Source organism: Lissotriton helveticus, chromosome 5_1 (assembly GCF_964261635.1).
Source record: "Lissotriton helveticus chromosome 5_1, aLisHel1.1, whole genome shotgun sequence".
In the NCBI taxonomy this organism is placed as follows: domain Eukaryota; kingdom Metazoa; phylum Chordata; class Amphibia; order Caudata; family Salamandridae; genus Lissotriton; species Lissotriton helveticus.
Window position 1 is genome coordinate 1,880,153,396 of NC_136065.1, and position 20,877 is coordinate 1,880,174,272.

General features: G+C 45.2%; 1 protein-coding gene and 1 long non-coding RNA gene across 6 annotated transcripts in view; one reads left to right on the forward strand and one right to left on the reverse strand.

Moving 5' to 3' along the window:
- Nucleotides 1-749: 749 nt before the first annotated feature.
- On the reverse strand, nucleotides 750-12,539 carry LOC144755939 (uncharacterized). Its single transcript, XR_013594996.1, has 2 exons — nucleotides 12,413-12,539; nucleotides 750-3,524 (listed from the first exon to the last, which is right to left on the reverse strand). It is a non-coding gene; the product is annotated as an uncharacterized LOC144755939 (long non-coding RNA).
- Nucleotides 12,540-12,628: 89 nt separating this feature from the next.
- Nucleotides 12,629-20,877, forward strand: part of BECN1 (beclin 1) — a 157,173-nt gene continuing 148,924 nt past the window's right edge. Inside the window, exons 1-3 of one of the 5 annotated variants that reach the window (XM_078645349.1) lie at nucleotides 12,629-12,726; nucleotides 13,576-13,701; nucleotides 20,547-20,611. In XM_078645349.1, coding sequence (XP_078501475.1) covers nucleotides 13,578-13,701; nucleotides 20,547-20,611 — 189 coding nt within the window. In that variant the 5' untranslated portion in view covers nucleotides 12,629-12,726; nucleotides 13,576-13,577. Of the gene's footprint in view, nucleotides 12,859-12,911; nucleotides 13,004-13,575; nucleotides 13,702-20,546; nucleotides 20,612-20,877 lie in introns of those variants that run through there. The other 4 variants (XM_078645348.1, XM_078645350.1, XM_078645352.1 and 1 more) reach the window with 4 other exon arrangements.

A 20,877-nucleotide genomic window follows, 5' to 3' on the forward strand; every position in this document is an offset into this window, starting at 1 on the left:
CGTCAGCAGGGCTCAGAGGATGGTTCAGCTTGGTGGAGCCGCGACAGCGTCAGCAGGGCTCAGAGGTTCCAGACTTCTTATCAGGATCAGCCGCGACGAGGTCAGCAGGGCTTCGACTCCCAGATACAACTGACTTCCTGATCCAGGGCTGGCCCAGATATAAGACTGGAGTCCCTTGATGTCCGGACCATCGCGCCTGGGGGTCAGAGGGGCCGGGATGAAGGTGTCCAGACACCCAGCAGGGGGGTGGAGCCAACGCTCAGGGAGGCCGGAGGGCGATCGATACCAGGCATCCGGGGACGGCTGGAGGCCATCGAAACTCCTCTCCTCCTGGATCCGTCAAGTGGCCACTTTACCACCTGGGTTGATCTTGGTGCCTCGATGTCGGGGCTTCGCTGGGGCCGCGGCCGGGGTCGGGCCGAGGCCATGTGCTCGGGACGCGATGGGCCCAAGATGGAGTTGGACCTGAGAGGGTGGCCTGGGGTGGTGACCGGACCTGCAGAGTTGGGGCGAGCCGGGTTCGCCAGGTTCCAGGGGGGAGAGCCGGGGGTTGCCAGGGCGGCGGCTCTCGTCGGGAGTTCGTTGAGGGTGGTGTCCGGGGGGGGGCGACAGCGAGCCGATGGAGGGCCGATGTCGTCCAGGGCCCGTCATGCGGGAGGGGTAGGACCACGCCACGAGGCCAGGTCCAACAGACGACAAGAAGCTGATTGGAGCCCTGTAGTATGGATGAAAGGACGCTCCAAGCCAGGTAGTTTACCACGTAGATTTATTGAGGTGGTAAGTTAGATACAGAAAGGTAAAGTCAAAGTCTAAGTAGGAGCCCCACCAGGAGCAGCTTAGCTGCTGCTCAGCCATTCATCCAACTGATTTACACACACACACATTCCAAACACTAACATTCCATCAGGCAGTCATTCTGGCTGAGCAGCAGGATACTATAAGCCCGCAAGCCTCCGGTCTCATCCTCAGGCGGAAGGGCATCTCATAGAACTGGTGAATTTGTCAGCTAAGCATGCAACCATGCTCTTAGTCCTTCTACCTCTAATACACAATCATGAGTCAGGGTGGTAGCTGCAAGGACTACAAGAACTGCGACTCTATATCGCTCCCCGACTCATAAGTACAATGTTTACTACTCTGCAAACGCTGCTTTCCCTGCGGTTGGCAGGGAGGCAGATTGGGTAGTATTTAAACACTGCAGAAACACGTGGGGACACCACAGGTAGCGACGCTACGGAATTCAATGCAATGCAGTAGGATTGGCTTGGGTGCGAACAATCCTCCAATCCTAGGTCACCTTACACATTACACGCCCCGCCTACTTCAGGGCGTCTCCTTCCATATGTTAAGCCATGGGATTGGCTATAATGCGACCCGGAAGTACTGAATTTACTGACAAATATCGTAAAAATACTGATAACAGACATTAAGCTGAATTCACAGATGATCTGTGTAAGTAGCGGATTTAAATAAGACGGACATTTATGTGACCAATCTTGTAACCCTGTCGGGTAACAGGAAAATCGCTAACGCCATAGACGTTGTGTTTGGAAAAACTGCTTATTTATTGTATACGATAAGATGCTCATCAGTTTTATTTCACCGGGTAAAATAATGTGCTATTGGTATGGTAAGCACCTACGGTTTAGACGCCAGCATCGGGATTCTGCGGTTGTGCCTGACCAAAAATAGGGTGATCATGTCATATCCATTTTCCTTTAGCATCTTTCCTTTTTTGCTTCATAATCACAGTTCACGATCTCGTACGAAAAGGTGTTCAATATAAGTTACTGCGTACTTTAGACAAGAAGCAGCCAAGTTAAGCACCCAAGTACAAAAAGGAAGTCCCTGGGAAAAGTGACTGTTTGGCCATGGTTTCACTGCATTAACAACAGGTTACTGAGAAAATAACTGGAGGTTAGCTAGTGCTTACCTTTGACGTAAAACGTTGTTTTTTTCCATGTCATAATTCACAATGAAGCTCAAATTGTTCATGTTAGAGTCAGAATTTGTTTAACATGCAAACTAGAAGTTTGTCTTGTTACTTTAGTTTATGTTTTTAAGGTACAAACTGTACTTACCACACGTGTCGACACCCTCTTTTTTTCTGAGAATGTTATAGTTAATTGTTTGCACATGTATCACTTTAACTGACAGGTGACTCTCCTTGCCATGACCTCACACACGATTTTCTTTAAAGACCTCATCTGCGTAATGCCTCTCAGTATGCCCTTGCTAGCAGCGCCCTGCTCTGCTCCTCCTTCACACCCCATGTGTGTTCCACTTGTGGTAGAACATTGTCTCTATTCTGGAACTATGTCTGGCTAAGTGAATTCTTTGAAGCTATGGTCATACTGTCAGCACTTGGCCTTGTGCAGCTCCTTAGTGTGTGTCTTCTTGGTACACCTCCCCCTCTCCCCCTCCCCCCCCCCCCGAGCCTGTCGACAGCAGAATACTGTCACCAGTCTGGAATCGGTTCCAACCAGGTGCTGTCCATTCACCTAGGGTAGGGCGACCAACTGGCATGGGTGTGAATTCAGGGCGGGGAGTGTAAAAATTCAGGACAAAGGGTCAAAATTCAGAACAAAAATTCAAGACAATAATTACTGACACTACAAATTAAGTTGTGCAATAGTATGCGAGTAAATAGACAACAAACATAAGTACGGGTCAAAATAAGTGACATAGCGGCCTCCCCACTTTCAAGTCCTAGAAAATCCCATATTGCTCTGGTTGGTTTTTCTGGCCCAAGGGAAAGGAAATAGGATTTTAGTGCTGCCCAGCACTTCAACAGTTGCGCAGTGATTGGGAACAATGTGAGCCACCATGATGGGACATGCCGAAACAAAGGCTGCCACTCTAGGTCCATAAAAGTGAAAAACCCTTTCAACCCCGCTCTCCGCTTTGTAGAAGAAGAGAAATGGCTGTAGACTTTTAGAACAAAGGATTCTACATCCATTGAAAGTCCATTATTAGCTTGCTTAGCACAGTTATGCAGGATATGGGCAGAACAGTTTGCAGGCAGAAGGTCTCCATTTGCTCCCTTCAAATGCTGGAACAGAACAATGGCGTCCATAGTCAATACTTGCGCTGTCCCCACAGTATGCCGCGACGTGCTCCATTTTCAAACCACGGTTATTTAATTTTGTTGTGATCTGCTGTGCAATAGCTGTAGCAGTCTCTGCTGCATCCTCGTAGAAATCCAGCAGAGTGTAGGCCACACCGGAGGTGAAATTAAAGTGCAGCAACTAAAGTGGATAGAGTTTAATGTTACCTTTGTTTGAGGCGTCACTGCAAACGGAAAAATATCCATCTTTTAAGTCTTCTTGTGCTCGCTGCAATGATAGAGATGCAGGCACATTCAGAGTGATGCTCGAGGCCTTTGTGCGGCCACAAGATGCTTCCATCGCTATGGATGAGTCGGGATACATTACTTTGCTTAGTTTGATGCCACAATCCAGGGAGCGGTAGGAGATGTGATGCTTCACAGCATGGTACACCAGAGTCACCTCTGCAGCTATGACCTAAAATGTAAAAAAATAAAAATAGACAAAAAGGTATAAGCACGCAAAGAAAATCTCCATTGGTGAAGAAAACAATGGTCACAATGGGGCTTAGAACTGCAAATTTAAACTAAAGTGTCGGCTGGTAACCCAAAAGCAATTATGATGTGCTCTTAATATAAACAGAGTGAGAAAAGCACGGTAAAGGCAACCTGACTTGGTAAACACTGCTGCACATTTACAGAAAGTAACAGAAAATTGTTAGATGGCTCGCCTATTCAGTTTGGGAGTCTTAAGAGTGTGACAAAGCAAGAGAGTGTAAAAGAATTACATAAAACTCATGTCACATTATGATGAAGCAAGCAATTACTTACTTTGGATACTTCTGACTGGAAGATTGGTTGCAGGTAAGATGCAATTGTGGCACTTAGTATGTGGAGTTATGTTTGGATGCGATGACACAACTTGTGCATGCTACTATCACGCAACGAAGTTAGGCCTAAACATAATACTGGGACCGGAGAGTCAGCCGTTTTTAGGCTGATCTGGTCACCGGAGACTGAAGCATAGGAGAAGCACAGCATTTTTAAAACTGAAATGTTTAAACTAACTTAAACAAACGTGGAATAAGGAGTCAGAGGCGGACTTGCCTACAGGGACAGTTAAAGTTTTCACTTTAATGGTGCCAATATCTTAAAATTTTCTTAAATGAATACTGTCTCCTGTATTTATGAAACCTGCCCGGGTTCTGCAAACATTGTCTGATCCTGGGAATGTGCAATTTTTCTCCGAACCATCTTCATTGGCTTAGGTTATAAATGCTGCCTTCCGATTGTTTTTAAGTTTGTTAGTCGGACCTCATGACAGCCATGTCAGTCATTTGTATCCTTTAGGGCTACTGGCCCCTTTACTCGAAACACTATTTTCTTTCCTGTGTCCCCCCACCCACGCCCCCTCCCGCAGTCTGTGATTTCTCTGCCCCCTTCCCATTCATGCCTTTTAGCCCGCCCGCACCCCCGTTTCAAATGCAAAAGGACTCACGTAAATGCGAGTTCTATTGCATTGCAAATGCTTGTTTTTAAAGTATTGCGCACTAACATGTGCGCGCTGCCTTACATCTGGCGCATGCGCCAAAAGTCTCCCACTCCACGAGGAAAAACAGGAAGTGATCTGGAAAGGAGGGTGTTTGGTTTCCAGCGCTCGCGCACACCACTCGTTTAATAAGCGGACTGCGAAAATTATACCAGCCGATTAAGATTTTACGGTCAACCTACGGCTAGGCTTCTGGCAGAAACTGGGAACACATCCACTCAGAAGCCCACCTGTCAGCTATATAGTAAGACGGGTCAGACAGATACTGTCTCTGCACCTCAGAGGCACGCGTGGACGACACAGCTAATAAGCACATTGGAATTTTACACAGCGCATTAAGATTGGTTGAGGTGCCAAAAATTCTCCAATCCTAGGTCATCGTCTACATTTCGAGTTGTGCCCACTCGAAGAAAATTTTCAGCCATGGGATTGGCCACGATACGACCCGGAAGTACTAGGGCGGATAGAGGTACAGCAGGATCTTGGAGGTTTCTACTGGCCAAAAGTGAGTCAATAGTCGAAGGGCATGTTTATTGTATAAATAACTTCTACAATTATTCACAAAAGGTACTGTGTTTTTAGTTACCCGATGGTCCAAGCATAGGCTAATTGGCTGTTTTGATTTATACTTTCAAAAAAGGTGTTTTACATATAGCCCCATGAGCGAATGGTCTGTGGTTCGAGATTCTTCGGGGTCGTGGGGACACTGCCAGGAGGTGATATCCGCCACAGTTTATACCAACATGGGGAAGCGAGAAAAGATCTGTTAACCCTTATTTTTTTCATAGCGGTAACTCAACAGAAGGTAATGGACTGCTTTACATGAGAACGCATTTGTTTATGATAGGCACAGGGAAATGAAAGGATTTTCCCAGAATAGCAGAATGTTGGGCCGATGCCGAAACTTGAACCTGGTTCCCCATCGCCAAAGTTGGCGGCTCTGGCCATTACGTCACATCCTCGCAATCGAGTCTCTGCATTGACCCAACAACATTCTATGATTCTGGGCAGTTGTATCTTGGAGTGCTTTACACAGGCACCAGTTACCTTTACAGGGACACATCCTCTCTGGATGTTTATCTGCGTTTATATTATTTCGTAATTAGGCATCTTAATGAAGAAAGCTGCTGAAAGTCTCCTTACACAAACATCCATTCGATTCTTACCTGGTGAGCCCCCTGATTTCCTTGTACTTATCCCTATCGCACCAGACCTACATTTTAAAGCGTCCTGATGCTTCTCTTAGGCACAAGGTGCTTTATAAAATGTAGGTAGCGATGAAACCAAGTGCAAGTTCGTAATTTTTAAATTACATTTGCTATTACAAAGGGCTTTAGTATGAGTGGTAAGGAAGGACACGCTTGAAGAGGGACGTGGTGGTGGTATGAACGTTTGTGGTACGGTGACCAGACGTCCCGGATTTCCGGGGACTGTTGCGGATTTCAGAGTACTGTCTCGAAGCTTTTCTTCATGTTAAGTACGTCTCGGTTTTTAGAACAAAGGTCAAGTCCTCCTGCAAACCAAAGCCCTGTTGAAAGTTCTGCTCATGTTTCCAGAATTTTTACAGGCACATCTAACGTTGGAAATAATGTATCTGCCTCTTCCAAGCAGCGCAGGAGAAGGCCGGCTGCATGCTCTGAGGAGACAGAGTGGGGGGAGGGCAGGGGGCTCAGGCTGGCGATCCTGCCATAGGCACGCATTTACATAGATAACATAGCAAAATATATATTTACATACACACACAGGGCTTTAAGTGGGATAGAAAAACTGGGGGGTCTCGCAAAGTGGCGTGACCAACGTAATTAAGGGTCCGGCTTAAAAGCACCTAAGCTGAAAATCTATGCTTAGCTTCTCAGGTTGCCATCCGACTGGCAATTTTGAACTTGTCATTAAATCCAGTTATACAATTCAGCAAGTAACACTATCCTTACAACAAGCCAGTACTATTGGCTTTGTCAATAGGTTTTAGTTGCACAACATGAATAAGCAATAGCCATGGCTTCGTAGTATAGCATATTGAAAATGCTCCTGTTTTGAAATGATAACACTATAAAAGAACAACTCTCCTTGAAATTCACATGAAAGACAGTGAAGGGACCAGTCTCATCACCTGCTTTTTAGAACTGCTGGTGCTGAAAACCAGCAAGACCAGGCCCACTTAAAGGGTGTGTGCGCGCGCGTATAAAAATCAGAACAGGCCAGAAATAGAAGTACAGGACTAAAAGATCAGAAGCCTTGAGAGCGCTGACATTTACACGGACAAACAGCCATGAACACCCCTTTTAAAGGTGTACTGACACGGAGGCACGCGCTCTGCATCGACTTCCTTTCGACTGCATTGGATCGAAGAGGGAACTTGGAGGGGCGCACATTAGAAAATTATCCAATTGTAGGTATATATTTACCAATTTTTTAATATATATTTGACATTTTGTCTATTATACAGTGCATTGATAAGTGTGTGTATCCATGTATGTAGATTTAGAGAGATTGTAGCTAACCTCAAGGCAACCGGGTGCTCTGTTAATTTATAATCCACTTATTCCTGGTATGTAGTTGATTGCTGACTGTTTGAGGCAATTCTTGAGCCTCTGTTTACACACAAATTGCTTGCATAACCTGCTGTGGAATGGGAAGAGATGCTTGTTGCAATAGGGAACAGCTGTACCATCTCCAATGCCTTTAATTACAACTAAGAAATGAATGGAGTGATTGCTTTCAAAAGCTATGCACTGCTGTCATTTATATGTCAAACTCATCAAGTTGTTGCCATGAATAAATTATGAAAATGTGACATAGCGTGACATTTGTGATCATGACGAAGCGCTTGTACAGTGATATATTTATAGCTTTTCCCTACATATTAACCAGCCGAAACGCTTCATTAAATTGCCATCAGGGTGCAGCTGCCATCAAATATCGCTGCTTGTTGATTGTCAGCTTCACTAAATCCAAACTTTGCTTTAATTTGGGAGGGTAGAGGCGGGGGAGATGCGCATACGAAGAATTACAGAGACCATTGTAATCAGAGCTTACAAGGCTTTCTGCAAGCTTTCTGTAAAAGCATGCAGATCGGTACTGGGGCACACAAGCACGGTGGCCTACACACAATCTGTTCAAGTATTTAATTTGGGCTGATGGATTTCACCACAGGCCGAACTCCACTGAAGTCATGTTAAACCTCTTAGTTAGTACAGCCCTGCTTCTCTAAAGATCATCAACAGGCATGCATAAAGCTTCTTGTTTAATGATGTCAGCTCCAGTTTTCTTTACTTTTTGACATTCAAAAAGTGCCCCTTTAAAGCTGGCTCTTCTTAATATAGGCAACAGCTCCTCTGCACTTTATTTACTCTCCCCATGGGTGTGCAAGTTTACTTTATATTAGCCACTAAACTACCGCATGGTATAACATTTTAGAGGGGGCTGCATCGGATTCTTTGTCAGAGCGCTTACACAGTGATACCTTTACTGCCACAGAGATCTACATTGCACTACTGTGCGTTAATATGCTGCATCACTAAATACTTATAAAGGTCCCAAAGGCGAGACCGATTTCATTGCAAATGCTTGTTTCCATACTCCGTGCTAAAACAGATTGGATACAACCTCTGTGTTATCAGCCTCTTAGCATTTAAATAATAAGACATATGAATAGGAGGAATTTACTAAAAATGTTGAGGGGGGCTGGTTCTCGTTCTTTAGGGAGTAGACCTTTTAAGGACAGCCTATAAAATGTTGTCGTAATCACACATATTACTGCTTTACAGGTTACATAATTGAGAGCAACCCATTAACGAAGGTCTTGTAAAGATAGTGGACGAACGTCTCATCTCTCCCATGGGAATCTCTCCAGGGAATACATGCACGTATATCTAATAAGTGTACGTGAGCCAGGAAGCATGTCTGAGTTAATATTAACATTGTGCCAAGGCATGAGTCCATTTCAGCTGCAGGATGGACCTGTGTCTTTTATTCATTTTGTTCCAAATGCACATCTTCTTTTCTTTCATTACATATGGTACCTGGCCTGCACCCTCTCTCTTCTCCCCACTCGTGTGGCCTCCCTTTGAACTCCCTCCATCCTCTCCCTGTTCAACCCCTTCTCCTCTCACCTCACCATATCAACGGCCTTCCTATTACCCCACTCCCTCCCCCTCCTCCTCCTCCAGCCATCCATTTCTACTCCTCAACTTTCTCCTCCCAGGTATGATCTCTATTCTTCACCTCTGCTCAACAACAGTAAAAATATCTCAGTAACTCCATTCACTCCTTTCTACCACCTTCTTTCCCCCTCTCAGACCCTTACATCACGTATCTCCCCCAGCCCCCCACAGCCCTTCTTTGCATACTTCACATCCTCCCCCACCTTCGACCCTTGCACCCCAACACTCTCCCAGATCCCCCACTTCCTCCTGTCCTCCTTCGCCTAGTCCACTCTCTCCCTTAACCATTGAGCAACCCTTCACTCCGTGCTTAGCAAACCTCTCTCTGGAAACTAATCTTGATTCCCTTATCTCGTCCATTTCCCTGCTATGTGCCAAGATATCCCCCTCCCCGAACAACCTCCTGAGGAGTGACTTGCTCCCTTGCTCTTTCTCACTGAGACCTGGTTTAATGACTCCTCTCACACTTCATTTGATCTTTTGTTACCTACTGACTACTCTATTCTCAGAAACCATAGACCAGGCAAGATCGGGGAAGGTGTTGCGATTATCTTCAGAAACACCCTCCAAATCAAAGCCTCTCCCACTACCCTCTTTCGCACCTTTGAATGCCTCTCCCTAGAATTCCAAGTTCATCATGGCACACCCTTCAGGTTCCATACCATCTACCACCAGCCTGGAAACTGCTCTTCCTTCATGGAGGAATTAATTGACTTCATTAGTGACCAATATTCACAGAGCGACAAGCAGATCTTCCTAGGTGATTTCAATCTCCACTGGGGCTCTTTGGAAGACTCGGCTGCCAACAAGCTTGCAACCTTTCTTTCCGCTAATGATCTTGCACAACACTGCTCGGAAATAACACATGCTCAAATCTGGACCTTGTGATTTCCAAATCAGACCAGATTACCACTGCTTCACCCATCCATGTGGACTGCTCTGACCATTTCCTCATTCCCTTCTGTTTTCACCTGTCTCACATTTTAACTCTCGGCCAACCCAAAAGAGCCTCTACGTGGTTCCGCAACACAAAAATCAATGATCTTGAGACTCTATGTGATTCTGCTATGCAATCTCTTCCTAGTCTAGACCCCAATACGGATGTCAACGATCTCACTACCCTTTGCCTCTCAATACACGCAGTCGAAATCGACAAGGTTGCTCCACTCCAAAGCAAAAGGAAAAGACCTCAGCTCCTTGGTTCAACAAAGCTCTCTATGACGAAAGGAAAAACCTTAGAATCTTAGAGAAGCACTGGAGACAATCTCCATCCACCCCCAACCTCTCTCTTTTACGTTCAGCAAGATACATATACCACAAACACATCTTCCAGAAAAAAACATCACACTTCAGATCCAGCCTCGATGCAGCTAAAAACAGACCCAAAAACTTTTCGACCTCATCAAAAACCCAAATTGTTCTCCCCAAACCATCAAACCTGAGGATGCATCAAAGAAAGCAACTGAGTTCGCTATATTCTTCGATCAAAAGGTAAAATCTCTGGTGGAACAGGTCACCCACCCCACCCCCATCGAGGAGCGAAAATCCTTAGTCACTTGGCAGAACTTTGCAGCCATCTCAGACGTTGATCTCCTCAAATGCATCCACGAAACCAAACGTTTCAACCATTCCTCTGACCCCATTCCCAGTGGCATCGCCATTGATTTTTATACTAACACTCTCTCCTACTGGACCAGGCTAGTCAATCTCTTCCTCAGTCAAGGATCCCTCCCAAGTGTCCTCAAAACAGGACAGGTTACCCCCCTTCTAAAAAAAGCCTCTGCAATTGCAAATGACCTCAATAACTTCCGCCCCATCACCAATCTCCCTTTTCTTTCAAAGATCCTAGAAAAATGTGTTGCAAAACAACTGTCCCAACACATTATGGGCAATAATCTCCTCGACATGTTCCAGTCAGCCTTTATGCAAAACTGCAGCACTGAAACAACCCTGCTGCAAGTGATCGATGATGCGCTGCATATTCTCGATTCAGGGGAATCGTGCCTTCTGATTCTTCTTGACCTCTCTGCAGCTTTTGACACTGTTAATCACAACACCCTCCTTAACATTCTTCAACAGAGAATGGGTGTGGAAGGCACTGTACTCAAATGGTTTGCCCCTTTCCTCACGGACAGATCCCAAATGATCAAGATTGCAAATAGTCACTCATCTCCACAGGTGGTTGGTCAAGGCGTCCCTCGAGGTTCTATCCTTGCTCCCACTCTGTTCAATCTCTATCTGGAACCATTAGGGAACCTTCTAAGCAAATCTGGAATCCTCTACCATCTCTATGCGGATGACACCCAAATCTACCTCAAGGTGTCTTCCCCTCATGATCTCTCACTACTCAGCTCTACTCTCAACACTATTCACAACTGGATGCTAGTTCACCAACTCATTCTCAATCTCTCCAAAACGGAATTCCTCCTCATATCTAGCTCTCTCTCTCCGCCTCCTGTTCAAGCCTGGATGGATCAATCAAATCTACTCAACAGTAAGCCCATCATTGTGGATTGCGCTAAATCTTTAGGTGTCATACTTGACAAAAGACTCAACCTCAACTCACACATCAACTCCATGGCCAAGAGCGCACGTTATCAACTGCGACTTTTATGGGGGATTCGTCAGTTCTTCCCGGAGAATGACCTAAAAACCTTGGTCCAATTGCTAGTTCTCTCTAGACTTGACTATTGTAATTCTCTTCTGACTGGCCTTCCCAAATCTCACCTTTCCCCCCTCAAATCCGTCCTCCATTCGGCAGCTCGCTTCATTGCAGGGTCCAAACGAAGTGACCACATCACACCTATCCTGTCTTCTCTCCGATGGCTTCCCATTGAAGCTAGAGCCATCTACAAAACAGCGTGCATCACCCATAAAGCTTTGCACTCTTCCTCCCCTCGCTATCTGGCGAATAAACTCAAACTGTCTGGAGGCTCAAGACCTTCTCGGAATGCGGAAAAGTTCCTTCTTGAACCCCCTTCCTTCAAAAGAGAAAAACTGTTGGCACAATCGTTGTCAGGTAATGCGGTGAGAACCTGGAACTTGCTTCCACCTTCGCTCCGTGCCGTCACCTCCATCCAGATCTTCAAAGCGGACCTCAAATCTCTTTTATTCCAAAGACACTTTCAGAACTAATTCCCTCCTTCTCAGACCCTGCCAGGAAGTTCTTTAGTCATTGTAAATTTGTCACATATGTTTATATTTTTGCCTACACATCCTGTGCTTGCTGTGTTTGAAATTGTGTTCCTTTTTCCTGCGTTGTTTTGATTCTATGGCCTGCTATTGTTCGCCAGGAAGTTCTTTAGTCATTGTAAAATTTGTCATATTTATTCTTACTTTTGCTTATACAGTCTGTTCACGCTATTTTTGTTTGCTCTATTCCTGCAACAGTTCTCTCGTGTAACGTAATGGGTTCTTTTGTACAGTGTTTGACACCTTCGGGTAAAGTCCGCGCTTTATAAAAATGCATTAAATAAATAAAATAAATAAACATACGTTTTCTTGTGTAGATTTCACAAACACCGTGATTGATTCCCCTTCACAAGACTATGTCTCAGTCTCTGGTAACCGGAAAGAGTGAGGCATAGTGAACATACACTGAAAGTAAACGCACATCACGCTTCATGAGGCAAAGAAAGCAGCAACTAAACTTACCGATCACCAAATCGGAATAAGTAGGTGTTTGCGTGGAAACGGCTAGTCCACAGCAGACTGGGGATTCAAAAATGCAAAAGCTAAAGGCTCAAAACGTTCTCCGCATGTCCGGTAGTAACGTAGCTGTTCTCATTGGCCCTGACGCATCAGGCCAATAAGAACACTCCTGCAGTGTACTAACAAGCTCTAGGATTGACTGCTGGCTTTCAAGCCAATCCTAGATCGCTTTGTTTTGTTCTCCATAGCAACGATTGGAGGAACGGTCGGCGCTAGAAAGGCACATGATTGGCCCAACAATTGGTCAACAACAGCAGGTAAAATTACGGATAAATGGCGTCCGTTAAAGAAACCTTTACTGACAACGGACAGACGGCCGAAATTACGGACTGTCCGTGAAATTTACGGACGGTTGGTCACCCTACATTTGAAAGAGGCAGGCAAAACTGGCGAGTCACTCGACTTCGTATTTATAACTGATTCAGTATGACAGGTCATACGGCTGGCTAGCTAGCATACATCGAAACTGTCTGCCATGGCTATTAAGCCCGTTGTCTCCTGCATGCACTCTGGAGCTACCTCTTGCCAACTCATGTATGAACACTCCCAAAAATGTATGCTGAGGGGTTACATTTGCATCTGCCACTGACCATAGACTAGTCGAGATAGAATACATGGACGTTTTATTCCTTAATTAAATGTTATTAAAGTTCATTCATTTTCACCTGTTACTTAATTTTGGATTAAATTAGGGCCGTACGAATTTGTAGTGTTTGTTAATTCACAGTCGGTTTTGGAGCTTAATGTAAGAAGTTTTCGTAACCTTAGGCATGTGATTTTGTGGCTTGAAAAGTGAGTTGGCGGCGTCTGCTCATTATGAAGATATATACAGGAAGATGCATAATTTATCAGGCATTTGTTAGGCAGTAAGAGATTGTTGCACCTTTAGGTCGTTTATGATGATGCATTTTACGTGGTGTAATACTTATTTGATTATACTATTAACATTTATCATTTTCATCTACACATCTGTCTTTCATATTGACGCCAGCTCTTATAAGGATGTTATGGAGCAGTAGAATCCACCTTTAAGCTTTATACCACCATTATGTTCAATCGTCCCCCATGATGGTTGATCTCGAAATATCCTTCTTTCCTTATTACAGGTATGGAGGCTTCCAAGTCTAGCTCCACCATGCAGGTCAGCTTTGTGTGCCAGCGCTGCAGTCAGCCATTGAAGCTGGATACTTCCTTTAAACTGTTGGACAGAGTGGCTGTCCAGGAGTTAACAGGTTGGTGGAAGTCATTTTCCTGTCATAATCAACTAAAGTGAGAGCCTATTTTTGCTATCACGATTGGAAAGACCAATACAGGACTAATGTTATTCTTTTAACCGTCTTGTTTTATTCATTATTTCAGCATGTGTGAAGGTTTTTAATACATTCCTGTTTCCTGCTATGTAGACTTCTCTAAAAAAATAATGGTATTTTGATGTTTGAACATTTCTGCCTTGAATAAAATATCACATTTCCTTCATATTTTTCGGGAAGGTGGTTAGTTTTCTTTTTCTGTTGAACTGTGCGAATGCTTGTCAGGCCCAGTCAGTTAGTTGGCTCAGAGGAGGCTTCCTTTAATACCAAACCAGCATGTTTCTGCTTTGAAAGTTTACCTCACCACAAAGACTCATCCGCCTTCTGCTGCGGTTTTACGATTCTTTAACTATTCAGCAGCACCATAGCTAGCATCAATGCACAGGCATAGATTTGCCTAATTCAAGCTCTGTTCTGAGCTCATTAACCTAAGCAGGTTTAATGTTGGTGTGAAACAGCTTAACAGTTGTGAGTAGACATGTCTGCATTCGTTGTCCCCTACTCGGGAGGTGTGCAACATTACATTGTTATTTGTAATTGATGGCAGAGGTAGCTAGCTTCCTGCAGGGTAAAGGGATATATCAGCTTCCCTAGTGGTTATTTAGTCACTGGGGAGTTTCAATATTTTGCATCGTCTTAATGCTTTTTTGTTTATCACTTGTATACACTTTTATTTTTAGCACTTTTGCCTTAGTTGGCAAAGGAGGTAAAAGTCTATTTTGGGTGACTTCGCATGCAATTGAGATCTTCTTAGAGTAACAATGCAGAGTGGATGTGTTAGTAAGATGGAAAGTCCATTGTAGGGAGAAAACTTTGGCATCCGATGTGTAATAATGCTTGCTGACCATCGCTGCTTGAATGGCAGATGTTGGAAATGAGAAGTGGGTGCTAAGCCTGGCGGGGAACTGAGTAGGGAAATGTGTGAGTGCGTTAGCCAGATTTCTTTCTTACCCATTTGTCGAGTTGGCTTGCCGTTCACGCTGTTGTTTGGACTGTGAGTAGCTTGTGGATAGCCTTCTAAATACATTTAGGTGGTTGGCAGAGCTTAAAAACCTTGAAAAGGTTATTAGGACGAAATAGCCCCATATCATACTGAATCAGGTAGAGATTTTAATTGAAATCACAAACTTAAGGCCTTTATAACAACAGAAGTCGAGTTCTAAGGTCTAATGAAAACAAGCATTTACAATGCAAAAGGTCTCGCCTTCGAAAAAGTTAGAGGTATTGGCATTGTAAATGACAAACCTTTTATGTATGGGTTGGTTTTGAAAACAGATAAATAAATGTCATTGTCATTTACAATGCCAATAGCTTAATCTCTCGCAAATGCGGGACCTATTGCATTTGTGCACACACACACAGAGCCACACACACACACACACACACAGAGCCACACACACAGAGCCACACACACACAGCCACACACACAGCCACACACACAGCCACACACACAGCCACACACACAGCCACACACACACACACACACACACACACACACACACACACACACACAGAGCCACACACACACACACAGAGCCGCACACACACAGAACCACACACACACACACAGAGCCACACACACACACACACAGAGCCACACACACAGAGCCACACACACAGAGCCACACACACACAGAGCCACACACACACAGAGCCACACACACACACACACACACACACACAGATGATGTTAATGAGAAGTTGGTGATCAACCATGTCAAAGGCTGCCGATCGGTTGAGGAGAATGAGTAGGCAGCATTGATCGGTATCAAGTGATTTGTGGTTATTGTCTGTGATGCTGAGGATCGCCGTCTCGGTGCTTTATCCTTTTCTGAATCCAGATTGGTGGAGATCAAGAAGGTTGATGTTGTCCATGTGCTGAGTCAGTTGTGGGAGGATGCATTTTTCGAGGATTTTGGATATGAGGGGGAGATTGGAGACTGGTTTGAAGTTATCAGGTCCATGCAGTCAATGCCTGTTTTTTAGGTTTTGCCTGGCGTCCGCTGCGCAGCAGCGTACACGCAGGTGAAATCTTATGTTTTTACCAGTATGGGGCTTTGTCCCGCCTTCTCTTCCATTGGCTACCTCCATGAATGGAGGCTAGCCATTGGAAGAGAGATCTGTCCGTCATTGCCGGAGCAGATTCTTGGGCGTTCCGGCGATTTTTACTCATCCCGCCCCTTTTGTTGCCGTCACGAAGAAGTGGGCCCATTGTGGGTATTTACTTTTTTTTTTTTGCCTGATGTTTGCGGCCGCCATTTTTTCATGGAGCTGGGGCTGAACGGATGCTCGAGATGTTCCGTTCTCCCCAGGAAACTGTTCCCCCTTAAGTATTTAACTCCCTCACCCTCCTTGTCACCCTCAAACCTGCTTACCCTTCTTTTTCCAGTCTCTGAGTCCCTTTTCACCTCTCTTTTCACCTCTCTGGGCGCTGTTAGACCTGGATCGGCTGCGGGATGCGAGGAAAGTACTGGAAACGCTCCTGGTGCTGCCCCTAATGCCGGGGTGGGTCCCTATCTGTGTGTTCGGAGGCTGTACTCTGCCTCTGCCTCCTGTGTCGGTGATTTCTGGGCTCCGGTCTTTTCGTTACCGGTCTTGTCGTTAGGCAGAGATTTCCCCAGAACTGCCCCTTGAGTAGTGATTGCGGCGCCCTCTCTCCTCCTCCGTTGTCCCGAGAGCGATTGAGCGTGCCTTGGTGTTTAGGGCACTCAGTGCTCCCTGCTGTATCACTGCATGCGCTGCCCTCGCTCCCCCGGAAGAGGAAGGGGATCCTGCTGGCGGCCTTCAGGCAATTTTTCCGCACGTCCTGAGCAGAAGCCCACAAGCCTGAGTAGGAGACAAGCCTCTCTCAGCGCTCTTCGCAGAGACGACTCCCCCCTCGATTGCCGGCAGGTAAGTCTGTCCTTGATCATTGCGGGACACTGTGGCGTTACTTCCAGCTGTGATTTTTCCTCCTTGGGTTCCCGTCAAAAAATGGGTGTGATATATTTTGGCAATGCAAAATCAGCTCCTACTTTGTTGAAGATTAGTTCAGATTAGTTCAGACTTTGTTGAAGATTAGTTCAGACGTTTTTGATGTTCTTCTATAGCGAGTTCATATTTTTGCATCGGCGAGCACGGAGCTCCCGACCGGACTGCCTAGCCGGCCGACATCTTCTCCCTCTGGTCTGTGTTTTTCTGCTTGCACTATAACTTTTCTGCCTACTAGAGAACATGTCAATTCTGCCGAATATTCTGTACTTCAGTAATGTGTGTTTAAAACTTTGTCAACTCGTTTAACTACTTAAAAAACATAGCAAAGGTTTTGCTTATGTTTTTACAATAACAGATCACCATGCACCTTTACATTGCTTTGCGCTGCCTCGAGCCGCCGCCGATGACGGCCTGAAACAGAGGCCTGGAGCCGGCGCGCGCTGGTGGAGCTCCGCCTGTCTCCAGCCACAGGCCTCGCTCTGCGGTGCAGCGTTTTTATGTCATCTGCATCTGGCACAGAAGCGTTTTTTCCGCCTGACGTGCGGGGATGGGGAAGTGGTGCTGAGAAGCACGTATGGCCCGATGCGCCCTTTCAGCATCGACCGCAAACAGCAAGGCAAGGGTTAATTCCCAGCAGGGCCGGCCACGTCTTTCATCTTCCCGAGGCGGATAAGCGCAGGTCTATTGCGTTAATGATGAAAGGATCAACTTAGGCATTAGAAGGACATTTACCTTTTGGTATGTTCAATCGAAATACAACCGCCTCGTGGCTGGCTCTCTCCAGTGTTGCAAGTACCTTCATCATTAGCCAGGAATCTCCTTTACTCCTAGGCTATTCCTTCCCGTTCTCCTCCCACGCCTTACTCCAGACGTTCAGCACAGAGATGCTAACTCTGCTCAGGTGCTAGGGATCCAATAAAGGGGTTGGACGACCGGCATCCTCCTCGATCTTACCCAAGCCTCCACCGCAACATGGCGGGGCAGAACCACCGTGGCATCTGCACTAACGCCCCAAAAGTGCCTGCAAGGGACCAATAAGAGCTGGAAGTAGAGATGCCATCCTGGATTTCAGAAGGTCAATCAAGGTTGTTGAAGTGAAGAAGCAATATAGATGTCTTTACATTTTATTTCTAACTTGTCACATTCGCTGTACTTTCAAAGGCAGGAAGGGGACATGTGCAAAGTACTTTTGCAGTACCAAAACAGTGATAAAGTCGAAATTAAAATAATAGCAATTCCAAAACGGATTAAAAAACTTGATAGAAAATTATTAAACAAAGGACACATGTGGCTCTGGGTGTGTGTGTGTGTGGCTGGCTCTGGGTGTGTGTGTGTGTGTGTGGTAGTAATTGCTGTCTGCTGAGCTCGTCCGTAGGGTACAATATGTCTCACATTTGCGAGAGATTAAGCTAATGGCAATGTAAATGACAATGCCATTTATTTATCTGTTTTCAAAACCAACACATAAATACACATTTTGTCATTTACAATGCCAGTAGCTCTAACTTTTCCAAAGGCGAAATGCTTGTTTTTAGTTGTGGCGTTACTTGGCCGACTTTCAGGCATTCAGGTATGATGCCGGTTCTCGGGGAGCTGTTGATAATTCTGCACCAGAACGGGGGTATGGAGAGTTTGAGTTTTTTGGTCAATTGGGTGGGTATAGGGTCAAGGACGTGGGAGGCGGGTTTGGAGGTGGAGATTAGCTTGAGGATCTTGGCTTCTGTGATGGGATTGAAGGACTTGATTTCGTGTGGTGCAGGCATGTGCTTTCTATTGTAATTGGGGGCAGTCTTTCGCAGGCGGGGTTGCTGCTGATGTCTAGTGAAAGCTCAATGTTGGTGATTTTTTTTTTATTCGAAGAAGATGGCGAAGTTATCACACAGTTCCTTGGAGGCCTGCATAGAGGGTACGGGGGGCTTGAAGGTTTGTTGCTTGGTGGTTTTAAACAGTTCATTGGGCCTGTTTTCTGCATTGTCCAGAGCGGAGCAGAAAAAGTTGGATTTTTCACTGCAGATGTTTTTTTTTGTTGTTTTCTTTGAACTGCTTTGAGTTGTTCGAGTAGGCTTATGGTTGCTTCTCCATAGTCTTTCTGTGGCTCTAAGTTGTCTTCTTTCATTGTTGATGTCCTTATTGATCTGGATGGGATGTTCCTGTTTTTTGTTTTGTTTCAGCTGGGCTATCTGGTCTAGAATGGATGTCAAGGTTGTGCTGTAATGGGCAGTGAGTTCTGTCATGGATAGATCATCTGTTGAGGTAGTGAGGAGGGAGTTAACCTTTTCCTCCATATTCAGTCATGTTGAGCTGAGCGAGGTTTCTAGTCCATTTGGGCTGTTCTTGGGCGGGGGTTGTAAAGTGGCTGGTAGAGTGAGGTGGAAGAGGATTAAGTGGTGGTCTGACCAATCCACGGGAAGGGTGTGGTTTATCATAATTATGTCGCGTTTGGCGATAATGGCATCTAGGATTGTTCCTTTGTTGTGAGTTTCTTCTGTGCATTGTTGGGTAAGGTTGTTGTGTAGCAGCTCACTCAGGTTCCAGATAAGCAGGTTATTATCTTCATTTTGAGGTCGCCCTGAATTGTTGCTCACATCTCGGAGTGAGCAGTGGGCAATCAGGTCAGAGAGGTGTTCAGTGAAAGTGGTGGAGTTGCCTGGGGGGTGGTAGATAAGGTGGCATGTTAGTGTTTTGTTGTTGCTAGTGCTGATGTTGACGGTTAGGCATTCAAAGGTGTTGTAGTTGAAGGAGTCTATTTCCGTCACAGAAATATTGTCTCTGTGGATGATTGCTATGCCTCCTCCTCTTTGGTCTTTTCTATGTTTATTGGTGATTATAGAGCCTGGAGGGACGAGAGGGTCCAGGAGTGGTAAGGAGGAATCATTAAGCCAGGTTTCGGTGATGAATGCTATGTCTGTTGTGAGTGAGGATGGATTCTGCTAGTTATGTGGCATGCTTGGTTCCTGATGTGCAGTTTATGAGCATGCACTTTGTGGGGGGTCGTCTCTGTTTTGGGTTTCTTCGTTAGGGAGGCCGTGGGGATGCTAGTGCGGGTGGTCGGCGGTCTGGGTGATTTCGGAGGGGTTTGGTCTCTTCCTATTCCGGTGATCACCTGGATTTTGGATTGGAGGGTGACAGTAATAGGATTGTCGTACGAGGAGGTGAGGTCCTTCGCTTGTGTTCTGGTTCTCATATGTGTTTTAACCAGATGTCCCATCATGATTGTTGAAAAATCAGCAGCTCACTCCCTCAACCCCCATCATACTGACCACGCCAAACTCCTGCCTGCTGCTCCAACATGAATAGGTGCATTGTGACTGAGAGAGCGGTTATAAGAATGAGGATAGGCAACTCATTTATTCTTGTAGACCAATCAAGCATTGATCAGTTGTAAGAGATTGGAAAATTGACCTGCAGATGTTACGTAATGCATGGCATGTAGTGCACATACTTTTCAAGCTCTGTGACTATGCTTATAGTGGTGTTTATCATGATGATTCAAACTGAACTACTGTTGACTGCCCCATCAACAGTACCATATAATGCTAATGTATATGTGATTAGTGTTAATCATTGCTACATGTTTTCTTATTTTCTTTTCTCATGTTTCTTTGTTCATAAACCAATAAAATAATGGTAAAAAAATAATGCTTTTGAAAACCAAGCCTGGTCAGTAACTTAACCTTGCACAGGCAATTTCTGAGCTCCCGACGATTGCTTAGAGTTCTACTGCTCATCCATCTTGCTTGTATTGAATTTTGTAGGCTATTGTGATGAATGTGCCACTCTCTTTGTTATTTTAGCTCCATTGGTTACCACAGCACAGGTAAAGCCAGGAGGGAACAATGAAGAGGAGGCTGACACAGAGGTATGGCTGTGTATGTCTTTGAGTCATTTTCTGTTTATTTGACAGGGCCATACCCACCTGTTTGAAATACTTAAGCAATCTGTGTATATCATTCTTTTCTATACATTTTTCATAGCTGTCATGTCCCAGACACTGCTCTATTTAGCATTACTAAGATTGGTTGCTAGTTGTCCAGAGTGACACATGATGCTTGTAGTTCGGTGCCTGTTTACATTTTCTGCACTTGGGTCCTCTTTATACATATCGGATATGGTCTTCTTACTTCT